This window comes from Ranitomeya variabilis, chromosome 4 (genome assembly GCF_051348905.1).
Source record: "Ranitomeya variabilis isolate aRanVar5 chromosome 4, aRanVar5.hap1, whole genome shotgun sequence".
Lineage (NCBI taxonomy): Eukaryota > Metazoa > Chordata > Amphibia > Anura > Dendrobatidae > Ranitomeya > Ranitomeya variabilis.
In genome coordinates, this window is record NC_135235.1 from 275,073,767 (window position 1) to 275,094,268 (window position 20,502).

The following is a 20,502-nucleotide window of genomic DNA, read 5'->3' on the forward strand; positions in this document are numbered from 1 at the left end:
CTTTAAGCAGTTTCATCACTACCGGAGCAGGTAATATACCTTTATGGACCACATAGGGATAATGGGGGGGGTGCAGAAGAGTTGCTCTGTTCTCTAGGTGGATTATGTCATGATTATCCTGTAAACTGTCCATGCACAGAGCTGAATATTGACACTTAGCAGTCAATGTGTTATTATGACATATTATCTGCAAGTAAGCCTACAAAATGCTACAGATACACATCTGAGACTATAATACCTATTGTAAAAAAAATCAGGACAGTTGTAGCGCTACTTAAAGGGAACCTGTCACCCTCAAAATGGAAGTTGAGATAAGCCCACAGGCATCAGGGGCTTATCTACAGCATTCTGTAATGCTGTAGATAAGCCCCCGATGTATCCTGAAAGATGAGAAAAAGAGGTTAGATTATACTCACCTGGGCAGGCGGTCCGATGGGCATCGCGGTCCGGGGCCTCCCATCTTACGATGACGTCCTCTTCTGGCCTTCACGCTGTGGCTCCGGCGCAGGCGTACTTGATGTGCCCTGTTGAGGGCAGAGCAAAGTACTGCAGTGCGCAGGTGCCAGGAAAGGTCAGAGAGGCCCGGCACCTGCACACTGCAGTACTTTGCGCTGCCCTCAACAGGGCAGACAAAGTACGCCTGCGCCGGAGCTGCAGCATGAAGACAACAAGAGGACGTGATCCTATGAAGATAGGAGGCCCCGGACCAGACCGTGACGCCCATCAGATCGGACCGCAGTGGGAACGCCCTTGGGTGAGTATAATCTATCCTCTTTTTCTCATCTTCAGAATGCTGTAGATAAGCCCCTGATGCTGGTGGGCTTAGCTCAACTTCCATTTTGGGGGCGACAGGTTCCCTTTAATGGGTTATTCCCAACATTTGTAGCTATCACCTATCAATAAGATAGGTGATATCTTGTGGATCTGTGGTGGTCAACTGCAGGGACCTTCACTGATCCCAAGAATGCCTACAGAGTATGAAGCGGTGTTCGCACGTGTGCACCTCTGCTCCATTAATTGTCTATGGGACTGCCGGAGATAGGTGAACAGTGTACTCTTCTACGTCTGGTAGTCCCATGTAGAGTGAATATAGCGATGGTGCACATGTGTGGCCATTATTCTGTGTGCAACCCCCATTGTGGTGCCATCAGGATGAACTGGTGGCTGTTTATAGGGCTACCGTAGATCGATGAATAGTGTACTCAACCATCTCCTATACTCTCCTACGGAATGAAAGGAGAGCTAGAACACGTCTGTGGCTACCTTTCCAAACCGATGAGACATTTTAAGGCTGTGGCCTGGAGATCGGTGAGGGTCTCAGCAGCTGGACTTCTAGTCATCATCCACAAGTTATCACCTACATAGGGGATTGAATGATAACTTTACATGTTGGGTTTAACCATTTAACCTAAAGGACACTTAACACAGCCAATGGGAGCACCCATAAAAAAGAGCACTTTTGGGTGGCTTTTGAGCATACTTCTTCCCCATTGGCAAATACTATAGTCTAGGTAGTAAGAGCTGATTAGCTCACACTACTGAACCCTCCACTGAGGTAGCAAGCAGAAGGCTTAGAGAGCAGATTAGCTCACACTACTGAACCTTCCGCTAAGGTAGCAAGATGGCTGATTAGCTCACATTACTGAACCTTCTGCTGAGGTAGCAAGATGGTTTATAGAGCAGATTAGCTCACACTACTGAACCCTCCACTGAGGTAGCAAAAAGGCTTAGAGAGCAGATTAGCTCACACTACTGAACCCTCCACTGAGGTAGCAAGAGGGCTTAGATAACTGATTAGCTCACACTACAGAACCCTCCACTGAGGTAGCAAGAGGGTTTAGATAGCTGGTTAGCTCACACTACTGAACCCTCTACTAAGGTAGCAAGAGGGCTTAGAGAACTGATTAGCTCACACTACTGAACCCTCCACTGAGGTAGCAAGAGGGCTTAGAGAACTGATTAGCTCACACTACTGAACCCTCCACTGAGGTAGCAAGAGGGCTTAGAGAACTGATTAGCTCACACTACTGAACCTGAGGTAGCAAAAGGGCTTAGAGAGCTGATTAGCTCACACTACTGAACCCTCCACTGAGGTAGCAAGAGGGCTTAGAGAACTGATTAGCTCACACTACTGAACCTGAGGTAGCAAAAGGGCTTAGAGAGCTGATTAGCTCACACTACTGAACCCTCCACTGAGGTAGCAAGAGGGCTTAGAGAGCTGATTAGCTCACACTACTGAACCCTCCACTGAGGTAGCAAGAAGGCTTAGAGAACTGATTAGCTCACACTACTGAACCTGCCACTGAGGTAGCAAGAGGGTTTAGTGAGTAAATTAGCTCTTTCCCTAAGGTACCAAGAGGGCTTATAGAGCTAATCATCTCACATTATTTAACCCTTCCTTATGGTTGCAATAGGGTTTGGGGAGCTAATGAGCTCAAACTACTGAACCCTCCACTGAGGTAGCAACATGTTTTAGAGAGATACTTAGCTAACATTATTTAACCTTCCCTTGAGGTAGCAAGCAGATTTATAAGATTGGCCAAAATGTTCAGGAGATGAAGCAGTATAACTTTTCAATCATAAGTTTGGAAAGAAAAAAACTTTGTATTTTTGAAGTGAAGCAGTCACCTATCACACTTCACTGATTTTTCTATAAATCAAACATTTACTCCCAGGAATAAAGCTGACAAAGTCCTACCACATAAAGGAATATAGCTCAGCGTATGTGTGTCAGGTTCCGGGCAAAGAGAAAAAATAAGCCTTTGACTCAAACCGAGACCGACACCATCATCTTACCATGTTTACTGGAGTAAGACATCATAAATCTCACTTCTCTATAGGAGGCTTTTCATTCTTTATGAGGAAGCTTGGTTGCAGCCATACTGTTCACAGATCAGGACTTACAAAAAAAAAAAAGCCCTGGAAGGATGTTATGCTACGCCTTTCTGATTTGTATTCAATTGCTTTTCTGCTTTGGAGAGAGCAAAAAAAAGAACCTTAAGCCATAACCCTCCTGTAGCGACTTCCCTCATGGCATGAGAAGACTTTTCTTTTCTAGAAGATGAAAGGGAAAACTTCAGAAGAGTACATGCCGGTCACTTCTGGAGCAAATGGTGCCCTGGCACAGCCCAGTAGAACTGCAGTTTTTCCTAGGTCATTAGCTCGATATTGGCACCTGCTTTATTTTTTTTTTATTTTAATTTTTTTTATTTTTTAAATTTATATTACTTTTACTACATTGTCAATGTAGTAGTACAAATTAATTATTCTCACTAGCTCTAGTGTAAGTCCGACAGGGTACACATGCGTTGGGAGTCCATATTTTGATGGGTAAAATGGTAACGACTCAATGCAAAACACAATTTCAAGAGATTGACAGGCACAGAACACACCGGGTGACAAATTCCTGTTTAATGGACCAATTTACATTAGACTGTCTAACTGCAGATCTTAAACGGCTGCCGATTGACTACATAGAAGTAGACGTAGTCTAATGGCCTATTTAAAAAGAATCCTACGCAAAAAATGTCAATTTTCGGCAGCACATCATTTGTATACACAGGATAACATGCTGCTGAGAACAAAGAATTGAATACCAGCACAAATTATCAAACCAATCCCTGGACTAATTAGTGTTTTCCTGGCTCGTTGGGTGGTTGCTAGCCTGTTTACACAAGGAGAAAATCGGCAAACGACCGTTTTAACGAACGCTGGGTCATGAGCTCGACCAAGTAAGCCACAAGTCATTCACTCCATTAAGGATTCAATCACAAATACAGCTTGGCCCGATACAAGTAGGAGTTGAGGTATCATAATGACTAGTTTCTAACTGTTGCTTGAGTCTCCTCAGGGACCCAGGAATCCATAGAGGTTTACATATACCAGGGCGGAAGCTGTACCAGTGTACAAAATGCTTCTCTTTGATGTTATGCAATGACTAACCCGGAACATTTGTTGCCTCAATGTACAAATACTCTTGGGGTTGAAATGTACATGCCCAATAAATATTCTTAAAATATGACAAAAAGGAATGTACTGAGTTTTTAAGTTATCCCCTACCCATAGCATAGAAGATAATTTCCAAAACACCGAGAGTCTGACCGCTGAGACCCCTACTAATGCCAAGAACTGTCAGTCTGAAAAACCCTGTGTGAATGGAGTGACGGTCTATAATGCGAACCTCAGCTCCATTTATTCTCTATGGGACCGGTAAAGATAGCCACGCAAAGTGTTCAGCTGCTTTTCGGCGCCCCCCAGTAAGAATGATTAAAGCTTAGGTGCACATGATAGACCGCCACTTCAGTCTCACGGGGCTCTTTAGAGCCCCAGTTTTTTGGATCAGTGGTGGTCCCAACTATCAAACACTACCAGCGACCGGTAAGTTACCCCCTCTCAAAGGAGATAATTTTCAAACTTGGCATAGCTCCTTTAAGGATATCAGCTACATATCTGTATACCACTGTTTCAGAGTACTTACTCTTTGTCAGTACAGAACAGGGTGGGCGTAGTTTGACTGAGGAAGAAGCTTTTGAAGCAGCTCCAGCATCCAAGGCATCTTACCCATTCAACCAGTAACCTGTTCTGTACTGGTAAAGTACTAGAACTACAGATGGGTGTCTTAGATTTACATGATACAACCAGAAATATTACTGTTGGAATACACAACAGCTGCAGGCTTATGCTGTAGAACAGTGTTAAAGGGAACCTGTCACCCCCAAAATCGAGGGTGAGGTAAGCCCACCGTCATCAGGGGCTTATCTACAGCATTCTGTAATGCTGTAGATAAGCCCCTGATGTTACCTAAAAGATGAGAAACCTCTCAATCTTAGATTATACTCACCCAGGGGCGGTCCCGCTGCGGTCCGGAGCCTCCCATCTTCATTCCATGACATCCTCTTCTGGTCTTCACCCCGCGGCTGCGGCGCAGGCGTACTTTGTCTGCCCTGTTGAGGGCAGAGCAAAGTACTGCAGTGCGCAGGCGCCGGGACAGGTCAAAGAGGCCCAGCGCTTGCGCACTGCAGTACTTTGCTCCGCCCACAACAGGGCAGACAAAGTACGCCTGCGCCGCAGCCGCGGCGTGAAAACCAGAAGAGGACGTCATGGAATGAAGATGGGAGGCTCCGGACCGGACCTGAGACACCCATCGGATCCGGACCGCAGCGGGAACGCGCCTGGGTGAGTATAATCTAACCTCTTTTTCTCCTCTTTTAGGTAACATCGGTGGCTTATCTACAGCATTACAGAATGCTGTAGATAAGCCCCTGATGACGGTGAGCTTACCTCCCCATCGATTTTGGGGGTGACAGGTTCCCTTTAAGCAGGCAGGAGAGAGGCTGCTGTGTTAACTTTTGCAGCCTGTTGATATTTGATAGTTCCTCCCTAGACTGTACTGTGTGACCTCGCTGTATAGTTTATTTAAGTTCTTATCCCCCTTTCTGATACAGATGCATATACTGGTTTTTCAACGTCCCAAGTAAGGCTAGGTTCACATTGCGTTAGGGCAATCCGTTTAGCGCTAACGCTAGAGGATTGCGCTAACGCAATGTATTTGTAGGGGTCGCATTTAGGGGTCGCGTTAACGTCCCCGCTCTCGCAGATCCCCGATCTGCGAGAGCGGGGAACGGACCTCGGGCGTGCCGCGGACGCTGCAAGCAGCGTCCGAGGCGTGCCACAAAAGAACGGCACATCGCTAGCGTGAGCCGAAAAAGGCACGCGCTAGCGATGCGCTTCAGGCAGAAACAACATTGCTGTCAATGGGTGCGCTAACAGACCCGTTGCACGGAGTTAATTGCGACATTTTCGCCGTGCAACGCTGTCCGTGAGCGATCACCCAATAACGCAATGTGAACCTAGCCTAAAACAATTCTTTCACAATGTCAGAATTCCCATGATTTTGCAACAGTTTCCAGGTTTTTTACTGGCTCAGCCATTGGTTTACAATTTGGCTACCAATATTTGTCAAAAGAGAAATAGTGTGTTCCCCCCTTGAGAAAATCTAATTTGCATTTTTTTTCTAAGGAAACATTGCCTGCGAGACTGTCTCCACAACAAGAAAGAGTACCTCTGAGTAAAAAAAAACACAATAGTAAAATACATATTAGTCCTAAATTTCAGGACTCCTTTAAAACACTGCAGCTCCTTATTCTAACGCATTTCAAGTCCTGATGAAAATCCTGGCAGCAGATTAAGTGATGCAATGGATGTCATGGAAAGAAAGAAAGGAAGAGAGAGAAAGAGAGATTGCAAAGAGGCACTTACGTGGATGTGAAAAATCTGTGGTTTTCCAAAGGGTGGCAGACAGATGAAGAGGAGAGAGATGGTTCGAAATAAAAGAGAATGCAAGTGAGATGGAGCCGAAGAGACAAGAAAAGAAAGGATGAACTTAAAGCAAATATGTAAAACACACAACGTCATGGTATGAGACCTATATAATACCCCCATTACGGGACCACCCTGTGCTGTATATAGGTCGAATATTGTGAATGCCTATGGGGACATTAGTAAAAAACAGCTCAACGTAAGTAAGAAAAATAATAAAAACATTGCGTCTAACAAAAAAAAACGTAAATTACCCAAATCAATTACAAAATCTAACATTTCAATGGAGGATTATAATACAAGACACATAATTCTCCCTCCTTTCCTGAGATTACTCATCAAAACTTCCTAATCCTACAGAATTCTTCTCATTTATTTGGGGTATTTTATCCAAATTATCTACATTTAAGAGGTTTTAATGCTGATCGGAATCCAAATGTGAAAGATGCAAATTCTAGTACGTTTCCATGGGTGTATTAGGGAAATACATACGTAATGATACATTAGAAGAGAAATTTCCATTCAGCTAAAGCAATTTAATCAATGCATAGCTAAGAGCCATAAGAGAGGAGGCTCTTTTTTTATCCACTTTTTTTTATCTGGTTTCGGCTTATGAATTGAAATCTATACAATGCACAATAAAAGTATAAGTGTGATTTCAGCCATAAAGGGGTATTCCCATCTTGGCAATACTCCTTCATTTGATGGAGCAGTGGACGAGCTTGTGTCATTTTTGCAGTTAGGATGTCCGGGATTGGTATCTCCCTCTCTGCGCCTTTATGGAAGTCTATAAGACAACATCAGGGTCTGAGCAGTAGCTCTGGAGACCAGTGTGCCGACGCTGGCTTGTAAGGCAGCATTAGGACCTCCCATGCTAGAGAAGTTTGCACGTCATGGGTCTTAACTGCGCCTGCCCCACTGACTGGACCGGGACAGGCAGGAAGAAGCAGGCTATGGGAGCAGCAAAGCAGGTGAAATGGACAGATGGGAATAAACCTTCATATGGGCAAGTCACGTCCACTTTAAATTCAGGAATTCAAGTATCTTAGCTATTAATATATAAAGTCTATGTATCATCAGAAAAATACTAAATACTAATGTTTTATATCTTGTTTTATTTATTTTATTTTTTAAATTTTCATGTACTTTGTTTTAAAAAAAATAGAAATCCTGTAATTTTCACCCTGGCATCTTTCTGGACTCCTAGTTTCCGTTGTTTCTGGAAATCCGCATGTATATTAGCAGCTATAGACAGACACTGACCCTAAGTTTTGTATTGAAGCAGGTGAGCTGTATATAGAGGAGTTATCAGTCATTATACGGGGGGAGGAGGTAAGCTGTGACATCACCCACTGTGAATGGTGGATCCTGTGTTATCTACTGTATATAGAGGTGTTATCAGTCATTGTACAGGAGGAGGTGAGCTGTGATATCACCTATAGTGAATCCTGTGTTATCTACTGTATATAGAGGTGTTATCAGTCATTGTACAGGAGGAGGTGTGCTGTGACATCACCTATTGTGAATGGTAGATCCTGTGTTATCTACTGTATATAGACGTGTTATCAGTCATTGTACAGGAGGAGGAGGTGAGCTGTGACATCACCTTTTGTGAATGGTGGATCCTGTGTTATCTACTGTATATAGAGGTGTTATCACTCATTGTACAGGAGGAGGAGGTGAGCTGTAACATCACCTATTGTGAATGGTGGATCATGTGTTATCTACTGTATATAGAGGTGTTATCAGTCATTGTACAGGAGGAGGAGGTGAGCTGTGATATCACCTATAGTGAATCCTGTGTTATCTACTGTATATAGAGGTGTTATCAGTCATTGTACAGGAGGAGGAGGTGAGCTGTGACATCACCGATTGTGAATGGTGGATCCTGTGTTATCTACTGTATATAGAGGTGTTACCCGTCATTACAATACAACCTGAAAGTATGTGTCTTATATAGCCCTACTTGCCAGTGTGAAAATTGCAGATTTTTTTTTATTAATACAGATTCTAATATGAAGAATAAAAAAAAAATGCCAAAATTAAAAAAATATACATGTAGCATGAGACAGTAGGTAATTTTCTGATGATAAATTTCCATTAAGTTATCTTTGCATCATTGCATAGTCCAGTGTACACACAAGTTCAGTCTACAGTGTGTACGATTCTGGATGCCTGTAAGACACATGACCAGTACAATATATACACACATATAGCGGATTATAACCAAGCTCTGAATTTACTTACGGACTGGCTGGGTCACAAACTCAAAGGGTAAGGATGACTCTCCGATCCCTTTGCCATTGATAGCAGACAGTCTGACAACATAGGACGTTTCTGGACGGAGTCCTCCAATTGTGATTGTGCTCTCTGAACTTTCTGCAAACATAGATCATGAATATGGTTAAATAATAAGGAGCAACAAGCGCCATTAATATTTGTAAGACTGTATTATTACAATTAGTGCAGGTAAAGGGGTTGTGTAATGTTTGCAACTGAGAAAGTAGGAAATCTGGTGATAGGGGTGGCCTTTGGTACTTTACAATAGCATTAGCATAAGAAATGAGGCTCGGATGACTGTCTAATGTATATGAGGGCCTACTGATTTCTACAGGCAGATGATGCTATAGGGAGGAGGATCTGGCAGATCTGATTTTGGACTGCCACTCCTTTTGTTCTTGGAGAGATGCGCCCTTGGTAGAAGCGTCTGGCAATGGCTCGTTCTCGTAAAGAACACATGGGTGCTCGGAGGGGGCATCGGGAGACAAAGTTGATAGCTAATCGGGCAAGTCATGGTTCGCCCAGTGGCTATCTATTGTGTACGTGGGGATTTATTGGGGCTGCACCAAAAAAATGAATCCAACTTGGTTCATATGCAAAAAATGGTCTTGAAATTACCATCCCGAGCACTAAAGTTAGAGGTTTGCCATGTCTCAGCCCCTGTAGTTCTCCATTCTGCCTTGTATTTGAGGATGGGTACTCCACCAGTAGAGTCAGGTTCTTCAAATTCCACCATTGCCGTACTCGAGTAAGACTCCACCCTCATTATGTTTGGCGATGAGGGGGTTTCTGCCAAAACAAGAACAAGAAATGTAAATTTTTCTCAAGACAGATTTTACAAAGAGCAATATTACTAGATGGTCAACGTGACTTGATCATGGTCTATTATCCCTCCGACGGTCACTCACCTGCTTGTACAAGAATGAACTCCGAAGACTCCTGCCCAACACTGTTGACTGCGGTGCAATTGTAGTTGCCAAAATCGCTCTCGGAGTCAGGGTTGATCTGTCCATGAAGGGCATTCGAATTAAATTATGTCTGAACTCCACAAAATGTCATCATAAATGAGAGAAAACTACATCTGATTAAGGAGTTTGACTTTCCCAACATTTTTTTTTGGCCCTGGCTTTTCAAATTTAGATTTTTGGAAAGTCAGATACGGTTCTGTTCACAATTGCATCGTGGTTTCTGGATATATAGAAAACCACTGCTGAGTCCATAGTATAAAAGTGGCTTCCATTATTTTCTGTCTTAATTTGAAGACGCGATAAGATTCCACTTATAATTTTTTTAATTTGTGTTATACCCCTTCTCCCCAAAACTTTCAATAACGCAGACACAGATGATCTGATGGTACATTCATACCTCGAGGCTGCTGGCAAATGGAGTATTGTAGATCTTGATGTTGGAGGAGTTGGAGCTTGGCAGTAGTACCCCTTCCCTGAGCCAGGACACCCTTGCGGTTGGATAGGCGAGGACTTCACAGGTAATGTTAACTGGATTCCCCTCCCAGGTATAAATCACCACGGGACCTTTTATCTTGGGAGCATCTAAAAAAAAAAGTAAGTAAAGAATTTATTACTAGTGGTCCCTAAAATAAGGCCATTAACCATATTTGGAGGTTACAGCTGGTGTGAGCGCAGATTTCGGTAGAATTCTGGTGAAAAACTGTTTGAAATGTCATAGAATTTTTCCGCAACTCGAGACTATTTTCCTCTATACGGCAGATCTGGGTGAAACGTGGGGTCTGGGATAAGCCCAAAAAGTGAAGCACATTTTTTTGTGGTGGATTATGACAGCTTAATGATGCACTAAATTCAATATTAGGCACTCGTATATGAATTAGAGCATCTTACTCCAGCGATCTTTTCAACAAGACCACCCTGAAAAACATCAGTCTTGATAAATCAGTGCTTAAAATTTTACTAAAGGGCTTGTCCAGTACTTGGACAACCCCTTCTTAAATACTTGAGTCTTATACTCACCTTCTGCACTGGCACAGTTCAAATGATGATGACGCAGTGTCACGCAAAGCCCCAGCGAAACGGACTGCAGCAAAAAATGCGCGAACTTTGGTAGACCTATCGTCGAACTGGCTGGAATGTGGCCGGTGTGGGAAGGGAGTACAAGGCTCAGTTATTTAAGGAGGGGTTGTCCAAGATGTGGATAAAGTTTTTAAGGTTCTGGTCTCAATTAAAGGAGTTTGTATTTCTTGCATCCAGATTGTATAAGGATGTTACAAAAGGCGGTCATAAACATCAGATGAATGTTGGCCGAACGTGATGATCAACTAATGTTAATGCTGAGGGTGAGGGGTGGAAAGAGCCGATTCTACCCAATAGCACATGTCAAACAATCAGCCATGTTGGATTCCAACATGCCTGATCCTTTTTGATAAGGCACTGCCAGAAGTTTTGTGCTAACTCATGTCCGAACACGCCTAGCAGAAAGTAATGAGGGGGAGGAGGACACAATGATACACTGTACATCATACGAAAATGGTACAAATCAGGCTCCTTTTCCAAACTAATTCTGCAAAATGGGGGTAGATATTAACCCGTTCACGACCTTGCAATTTTCCGTTTTTGCGCTCTCGTTTTTCGCTCCCCTACTTCCCAAAGCCATAACTTTTTTATTTTTCCGTCAATATGGCCATGTGAGGGCTTGTTTTTTTGCGGGACAAGTTGCACTTTTGAAAGACATCATTAGTTTTCGCATGTGGTGTACTAGAAAACGGGAAAAAAATTCCAAGTGCGGTGAAATTGCAAAAAAAGTGCAATCTCACACTTGTTTTTTGTTTGGCTTTTTTGATAGATTCAATAAATGCTAAAACTGACCTGCCATTTTGATTCTCCAGATCATTACGAGTTCATAGACATGAAACATGTCTAGGTTACGTTTTATCTAAGTGGTAAAAAAAAAATTCCAAACTATGCTAAAAAAAAAAAAAAAATTGCGCAATTTTCCAATACCCGTAGCGTCTCCATTTTTCGTGATCTGGGGTCAGGTGAGGGCTTATTTTTTGCGTGCCGAGCTGGCGTTTTTAATGATAGCATTTTGCTGCAGATATGTTCTTTTGATCGCCCGTTATTACATTTTAATTCAATGTCGCGACGACCAAAAAAATGTAATTCTGGCGTTTCTAATTTTTTTCTCGCTACGCCGTTTAGCGACCAGGTTAATCCTTTTTTTTATTGATAGATCGGGCGACTGAACGCGGCGATACCAAATATGTTGTGCAGGTTTGATTTTTTTTTTATTGTTTTATTTTGAATGGGGCGAAAGGGGGGTGATTTAAAACATTTTTTTTGTACTTTTGCCATGCTTCAATAGCCTCCATGGGAGGCTAGAAGCTGGCACAACGCGATCGGCTCTGCTACATAGCAGCGATCATCAGATCGCTGCTATGTAGCTGAAGTGCAGCTTGCTATGAGCGCCGACCACAGCGTGACGCTCACAGCAGGCCGGCATCAGTAACCATAGAGGTCTCAAGGACCTCTATGGTTACTATCCTGACGTATCGCTGACCCCCGATCATGTGACGGGGGTCGGCGATGTGACAATTTCCGGCCGCGCGGCTGGAAGCGCCGGTTAAATGTCGCTGTCAGCGTGTGACAGCGGCATTTTACTGGTTAATAGTGGCAGGTGAATCGCGATTTCACCCGCCGCTATTGCGGGCACATGTCAGCTGTTCAAAACAGCTGACATGTCCCGGCTTTGAGGTGGGCTCAGCGCCGGAGCCCACATCAAAGCAGGGGACCCGACCTCCGCTGTAATAGTACGGCGGAGGTCGGGAAGGGGTTAAAACTTGACTAGTGATGAGCGAGTGTACTCGTTGCTCGGGTTTTCCTGAGCACGCTCGGGGGTCCTCCGAGTATTTGTTAGTGTTCGGAGATTTAGTTTTCATCACGGCAGCTGAATGATTTACAGCTATTAGCCAGCCTGAATACATGTGGGGATTCCCTAGCAACCAGACAACCCCCACATGTACTCAGCCTGGCTAATAGCTGTAAATCATTCAGCTGCCGTGATGAAAACTAAATCTCCGAGCAGTCATAAATACTCGGAGGTCACCCGAGCGTGCTCAGGAAAACCCGAGCAACGAGTACACTCGCTCATCACTAAACTTCACTCTTTTTTCCTTGCATTGATTTTGATCTCTCGTTTATGAACTACAATTTTCTGTTTCCAGTAACTGTAGGAAAAGCAGCTCTGGAGCACAAACTTCTGCTCCAACAAGTAGAAAGGTAAATAGGACACACAAAATAATAATAAAATAATTTATGGGCATGTTAGAATTTAGGAGGGAAGGTAATATAAATTAATTGTATGTAGGACGGCAGTAACAACACTTCTATTCTGTAAGCTTTTCAACTCTTCCAATGTTTCGTTTAAAGACTATGGACACCTTAGCTTGTTCTTTTGTCTATAGCCTGTTTTTTTGTGCCCTCCGTGAGATACTTTGTCCTGTCCACACAGATGTGTGTGCGCTCCATCACTCCTTGTTGCTATCTCTAACACAGACAGAAGGGAGGATACAGCAGAGAGAGCCATCAGAAATGAGCAGAACATCTGACAGATTTGTAACAATTTTGCCGATTTCTCAGCTAGATAAAGAAACTTTACAGACCCTCTGTAGCAGCAAAATAGTAAAAAATAATTCATGAAGGCTATTTAGAAAGTTACTTAAAATTGCATTTAGGAAGCAAATGAGCAATAAAAAAAAATTCTGTGCCTTTAACCAAAATCTCACTGAGCAGCAGCATGAAACAAAATCAAAGTTCAGCAGTGCGGAAAATACAGAGCGCTTGCACAGCACGAGCGTACAGTAAAACTAGATACCTATATGGTTTACAGGACAAATTAATACTAAGAGAATGGTCCCTCGTCCTCCTACATTGTACGATATATTGCCAGTATACAGCTTCTTTTTGAGTAGGATCTGTGCCCCCTAACTTTCGCTAACGGGGGATAGAACATAAAAACAATATATTTTATACCTAGCAGCAATTAACCATACAAATCATATCTATTAAACTATAAATGATACCTGGCTGCAATTGTGCATTCAGGCTCTGGTTAATGCTTCCCGTGATTTTGGCAGCATGAATTGCTAGACAAGTTCCCTTTAAAGGGGTTTTCCATCTATAAGGTTTTTTTTTTTTTCTCCAAAGCGCCCCCTCACACACATTAGACTAATATCAACTGAATTGATGGGTTCAGTAAACAGTCGACTGTGTACGGGGGCTTGGACAATAGATTGTGGAGGGATTTAAGGGTCCAGCATGTCCAAATTCAGACCGTTGTTCTCCAGGATACCAGACATGTCTGCCAGCGTCCCTCTCAGAGAACACAGGCGTGTTTGGCCAAAACGTGTATGTGATACTCGGCCAAACCATAATTTATCAGACTGCTACCTAATTCAGTGCTTGACATCAGCTTCTGGGCCAAATCCTGACTGATCACAGACCATTTTTGCCTAATCAGTGCTTGGAGTTTATCACAATTTCTGTGTTTTACTTTGTCCTTCTGCTTTTTTGGATTAACCAAAGGTTCTCACTAGGATTGAGATCTGGGGAGTTTCCTGGCCATGGACCCAAACGTTTCTAAATTTTGTTCAGCGAGCAACTTTGTTATCACTTTTGCCATGTGACATCGTCGCCATCATGTCGGAAAAAGCATTGTTCAATCATTGGGAGAAGTTGTTCTTGCAGGATGATTAGATCCCATTCTTTATTCATGGCAGTGTTCTAAGGCAAAAAAGCCCCCGCACGTGAATGGACTCAGGATGCTGTAGCACTCACCTTTTCTCGCTTTGTCTGGACAATCATTCTACCAGATGTCACAAACGATCTGATGGGGGCTTCATCAAAGGAAATAACTTCCCCACGTCCTCTGCAGTCCAATCCCTGTACCTCCTGCAAAGTTATTTCTTCTGATGAAGCCCCCTTCAGACATGTGGAAGAATGAGTGTCCCGAGCAGAAAAGGTGACCGCTACGACAAGTCCTGTGTCCTGCCCACAGTAAAGCCTGCTTCGATCATTCATGTGTGGGGGTTTCTCATCCATGGAGGGGCTCACTCACAATTTTGTCTAAGACACAACGAGAAGAGAACCAAGAGAAACTTCTCCCACTGATCCAGGAGGAATATGATGATGAACAATGCTTTTTCCATCACGATGGAGAACATGTCACAAGACAAAAGTGATAACTAAGTGGCTCGGTGAACAAAACATTGAAATGTTGGGTCCATGGCCAGTAACCTCCCCAGATCTCAATCCCATTGATTTGACATCTGTATGCAATTAGGGTGGCATTATATACTATTCACTTTTGTGCTACGTATTCAGTTTGAACAATTTGCAATAAACAAAATACAAAACACAAGAAATCTTACACTGTACTTCGAAGTACATAGCTTTTGTGTCCTGGCCGATGTTGTTGCTAGCAACGCAGAAGTATTCTCCGGCATCGGTATACTGGATGTCCTTCAGGGTAAGAGATGACATCCTGATGTGTCCCTGAACCACGATACGCCCATCCAAGGTCTGCAGAAAACGAAAAAAACTGCTCAATACATGAGGGCATTATACAACGTCGATACATACAGTCTCAGATCTAAAGAACAGTTTATCGAGAGACATCATTCATCCAAAGTCAGGTCATGTCTGGTCTTAGATTTGGGGAAAAATCCCAAATCACTAATGATAAAGAATTTTCAATGAATATCAATATAATACGATGTTAGTGACTATCAATGTTCGGCGGACACACTGTCTATTATCTGTGGATCAGAGGTGAAACTCTAAACTGTAATCATTGCTCAGAGATTGCCCTACCGGAAGTAAACTGACTGTTTCAACTGTGGGTGGAAGGGAAATTTTATCAGTGTGAAATGTTACTTTTATATTTTTTTTCTCAAGTGGAGACATCTCCAACATCTACACCAGGTTCCGAAGCCTCTGCTCCAGTTTACAGACGTTGGGCAGCTCACAGTACCCTACCAGGATCAGATCTTATTAAAGGGAAAAGTCTGGTCTACCCAAAATACGACTGGTCACTAACGTAGTATTGCCTGCTGGAGATTTAAATGTCTATTCTTAGACGATTCATGCAATAGGATCCTCAAAAAAAATATTTTCTGGACCTGCTATTTAAATTAACTAAATGGGAAGCATGGTGGGTAGTAGTCTTTCTCCAGAGAACTGGGACCATGGGTTCAAATTTGTAGTATCTACAGTACATAGGTTTCACATTTAAGGATATTGGGGGGGTTCTTGGATTCATGTCAACACTTCAAACACATACTGATTGACATGACAAATAGTTTTTTATTCAATTGTCCATGGAATGAAAGTTGCTCCAGACCCAACAGCTATACCCACAGAGCTCTAAGTTTCAAGAATGTTCTGTCAAACTATCCAGCAAGGTATGGTTCTTTTTAGCGCAAGATCCTTTATAAGGACCTGTGGTACTAGAGGAGAGCAAAAAAAAGGTTACAGGATCCTAGGACACCGTTCGTGACGATATACTGTGGTCGTCAGATCAGAGCCTTTGGAATTTCCTCCTACCAACCAGCATCACTGCCACCTTTTCTGATTAGTAGGTCCGGTGCAACATCATCACTGCAACAAACCGCATGCCTGATCTGTCTTCTGGACCCTGGTCCTGCAAATCTATTTTTTTCAAATCTGTATGATACCGAATTCAGAGCTGATAGACCCAACTTAAATAATGAATAAATAAATATATTACGGGGCCACTACAAATGAGCCATGCGAGAGCCGCATTTGGCCACCAAATCATGTGGGTTGATATTTCTGCCATCTTCTAACATTCCAGCAAAGTTTTTTTTCTACTTTAAGTGCAGGTTAGATAAATAGCCAGAAATGTGCAAACATTTTCAAATGATATGGTTATAGGAGTGATCCAATCATGACATTTCTAAAAAGGAGTCCAAATAACAATAATACTGCCTCGGGGGGACGGTTAGTCTTACTCTATGCTTTTACTTGTTTGTTAGCAAATCATTTATCCCGCAGCAGGTTACATACAAAATTCACTGAAAATTAGGACAAGACGACATCTGATTAATCTGAAATGTATGGCTGCCATAACCACTCAATGTGATTACCACCCGGTGTTTCATCTCAGTCACCACAATATAAAGTCTGTATAAATCTAACGCTGTGTGTGGATGGGAATCAAACTTAAAGTACAAAAAACTGTTGTGTAATCTGCAAATTATTCACAATAACAATAAAAATCAAGGGAATGCGGCCTCTATCCATGCAGTCACCCAAGGCTCAGGTCCATGTGGACTTTACGTAATGGACTTTACGTAATTCCAATTTTATAATGATTGTGCTGAACTGATAAAGAACAGTAGCTAATAAACCAATCATGTTATAATATCCTCCATGCTAAAAGCGAAGACTACTAATCATCTCTCCGTTTATGTCATTTGTGCTACCATCATGTAATAACCCGATATAACAATTGAAAAAAAAAAAGGAAAGTGGTCCTGAAGTTACTTCAAGAATCACATCCATCATAATTTTTATCCTCTTAATAGAATCATCATATTATACAGCATTGTGTACTTACAATTGCTCATTTTGCCTTTCTACCCAGTTAATAGTTCTCTTTTCCTTTACATCTATGACATCACGTGATTAAAAACTGACTAGCTGAATCCTTCTAAGCTCTATATAGAAACAGGGGGTATCTTTTTTTCCTGCGTGAGTCATCACTGCAAAAGTCCCTGGAAGGGGAGAGGAGCAGAGCAGCTGGGTCAGGAGTTGAAGATGGAGATGATACAAGCAGGAAAAAGAGACTTTCTGTTTCTACACAGAGCAGAGAAAAGAGAAGAATGATCTGGGTAGAATGGCGAAATTAGCAATTGTAAGTGCACAGTGCTACATAATATATCAACATGGGAAAAAGGCTTTTCTCAGTGCTCGCCAGAGTATCACAGGACCATGGGTGACAGGTTCTATGTGGCTGGAGTCCACTTGTAAATGCAGGCATAGAGGAAAACCCTGCACCAGGTGATTTCCATAAAAAAACAAATGTAGTCTTATTTAATCCACTGCTTGTAAAAAGTTAAAAATATACGTGTCATTACATGTCAGGGGGCAAACATCCCCCGTACGCGTTTTACAAGCAATGGATTAAATAAAAAGACTAAATTTGTATTTTTATGGAAATCACCTGGTGCTGGTTCTTCCTCTTTGCCAGTGCTATATAATATGACTACAAAATATTAAGAGGATAAAAACTTTGATGGAAAGAGGGCTTCTGTAAAGTGTAACCACCGTTTTATTTATTAATTTCCAGAAATCAATAATACAGAAAAAAATTTGAAACTTTGCAATAAATATTTGTGACATGCATAAATAGTTCTAACTGCTGTTGCTTCAAAAGCATCCAGCAATTAGAGGGGTTTACACAGTCACAGGATACGGAGTGGTTAGCAGAGCCCCAGGGGGATTGTGGGAAACTTGTTTACTGTTCTGGCAGCAGCCAAAGGAATGAGTGGTATTTATCTGTGATCTGTCTCACAGAAGTTCAGGCAAGTGAACCATAGGGATACAGGATTCATTTACAGAGCGAAGTTGGACTAACCCCCTGTACTGCTAGTTGAGGAAGTCTAACAGGAGCAGGAAGATAAGGACTGGAAGAAGTTGAGTTACAGGGATAATCTCCCTCAGCAACCCCCCCCCTCCTCCATTACACTAGGCTGGAAGGAATGCTGAATACTACTGTGCATTTGTGAAGAGTCTTGATCTGTGCTGAACTGTGCTATCAAAAGAGACTGTTAGTCAATGTGCCTCTAAGAAGCAGCTGTACTGTTTATAAAGCCTGTGCTTAAGAGACTTGAATTGTACTGAATGTGCTGTGACATTAAACTACACTGTTTATGTTCATGAGGACTCTTATCAATTGTATCTGTGTGAGCAAGTGGATCCATCTTGTGCCTGAGGAAGCTGCAGTGCATGGTCGCCCTGAATAACGGTTCCCCCAGAGATCCAAAGAATTCATGAGACCTGTCCCGCCCCTATCTGAACCTAGCGGCGAATACGTAACATATTACCAAGGAAATTTGCTTTTTTTCTCCTCCTGGACCGATCTTCACTTTCAAAATTCTCAGTTCAGGGGTGAAATCTGTCTTCAGTGAATACAGATTTTCGCATTACTGAGATATATGAGAGTTGGTGCTCATACATTTCATGAGTAGGAAAGGAGAGGAGGGATTTAGAGGCTGACCACAGACATTCTACTGCAAGTTCTTTTGAATCGACAGTTACACATTCAACTTCTAAGGACCTCCTGTTCTGGAGATGTGGTGTATACAAAAGCATTTGATGGCCACACTAAAGTAAAACTATACCTTACATGACATGAACTGAGGCCAATTCCAATTTTACAATGGCCAACACTTCACCCCGATATCAAAATGAAATCATAGTTGTATTACTACAAGCTTTAATATTTGAAGACAGCACGACCAAGGATGCAACCAGCAGCAATCTTCACTAATTAAGATTGTGGAAAGATATTATGTGCTTCTGGCCGGTCAGCCTTTCTCGCCTCTAACCAATTCTAATTACAACATCCTGATGCTATAAAGGAGCCGTCAACAGGCAAACGACTGTAAACAATTTAATCTAATTGTACCTTCAGCTAATGTACTGAAACCATTCTGAAATGGAAAGCAATTGCAAATTACATTTTTATGGGCTCCTGAATTGGGGAGTAATTGACAAGTCATATGTTCTTTTTCCTTAAAGTGTCCTCCATGCTTATAATAAAAGCAAGGCAAAAATTAGAAAATAAAGAACTGGATGTAAAAACGTAATGGATTTACAGTCTGGATACAGGGTAAACCTCTGCAAAAATACTTAAAAATGGAGATGCTAGATGGCTGGGTATGGAGACATGGTCTAGTGCCACATTTTAGGAAACATACCCTATAAGATTTTTACTACTTTGAGCCAATGGACCCCAATGTTAATCAAGGAGTTTTGCCATACACTGTTTGGATATGTTGCAAACGGCCATTAAGTCAGCGGCTTACAGAAAGGATGGAATTATCAAATGTACAGTGGGAAAGCTCTCGATGTACTAGCCAAATGTGCACATAAGGTCAAACGATTCCCAGTGCCAACTTACTAAAAATTTCAAATGTACATGTGAATGTTAATAATGACAACCAACCAAAATAGGGGAAACAGCCATCTAGCCAATATGCATAATATATGGTGGAACTGAAAATCTGTCGTAAGAAATCTGGACTGGATAAAGGGGGGGGGGGATGTCTTCTTTTAAAGAAGTATCTTATTATCGACTAGTATTTAAAGCGAATCTTAAACTCAAGCAAGGATCCAAGAGAGGACTTAAAATGGACTTTCCACAAGTTTTAAACCTGGTATATGCAGGTACTGTGTAGTATAGAGCAAAGCTAAATGTGATTACAAACACCGCTAGCTTTTATCTCACAGCAGTCAGTGTAGGGAACTAGAACTGAGCTGAGTGTGATTACAAACACTTCTGAGTCTCTCTTCTCATAGGGCAGGCATCTTAGATGTACTCCCTTTGCTGACTAATGTGAGATAAGAGCTGGAGGTGTTTGCAATCACCCACAGCTCTACTGTACACTACACAGTAGCTTCAGATATCAAGGCTGAGGGCAGGTCCATCTATCATTATATCTCAAAGGAGAAGGCATTTTCTTCTGACCTTCTGGGGGGGGCGTGTTCTTGTCAACCTTCCTGTTATGATTGGTCAACGTCATGCAGGGGAAAAAAGGGCACACCCCCAAAGATGAATCTCTGGTAACATCCATAACATCATAAATTCTAACCTAAATTTTATAATAAAATATCTACGCAACAGATAGGA

General features: G+C 42.2%; 1 protein-coding gene across 7 annotated transcripts in view; it reads right to left on the reverse strand.

Moving 5' to 3' along the window:
* NCAM1 (neural cell adhesion molecule 1) overlaps nt 1-20,502 on the reverse strand; it is a 410,078-nt gene that overhangs the window by 61,013 nt on the left and 328,563 nt on the right. For all 7 annotated transcript variants that reach the window (XM_077249984.1, XM_077249980.1, XM_077249981.1 and 4 more), the window contains 5 exons: nt 14,996-15,146; nt 9,964-10,148; nt 9,507-9,603; nt 9,217-9,387; nt 8,566-8,697 (listed from right to left, as the gene is read on the reverse strand). In XM_077249984.1, the coding sequence (XP_077106099.1) occupies nt 8,566-8,697; nt 9,217-9,387; nt 9,507-9,603; nt 9,964-10,148; nt 14,996-15,146 (736 nt within the window). The remainder of the gene's footprint in view (nt 1-8,565; nt 8,698-9,216; nt 9,388-9,506; nt 9,604-9,963; nt 10,149-14,995; nt 15,147-20,502) is intronic.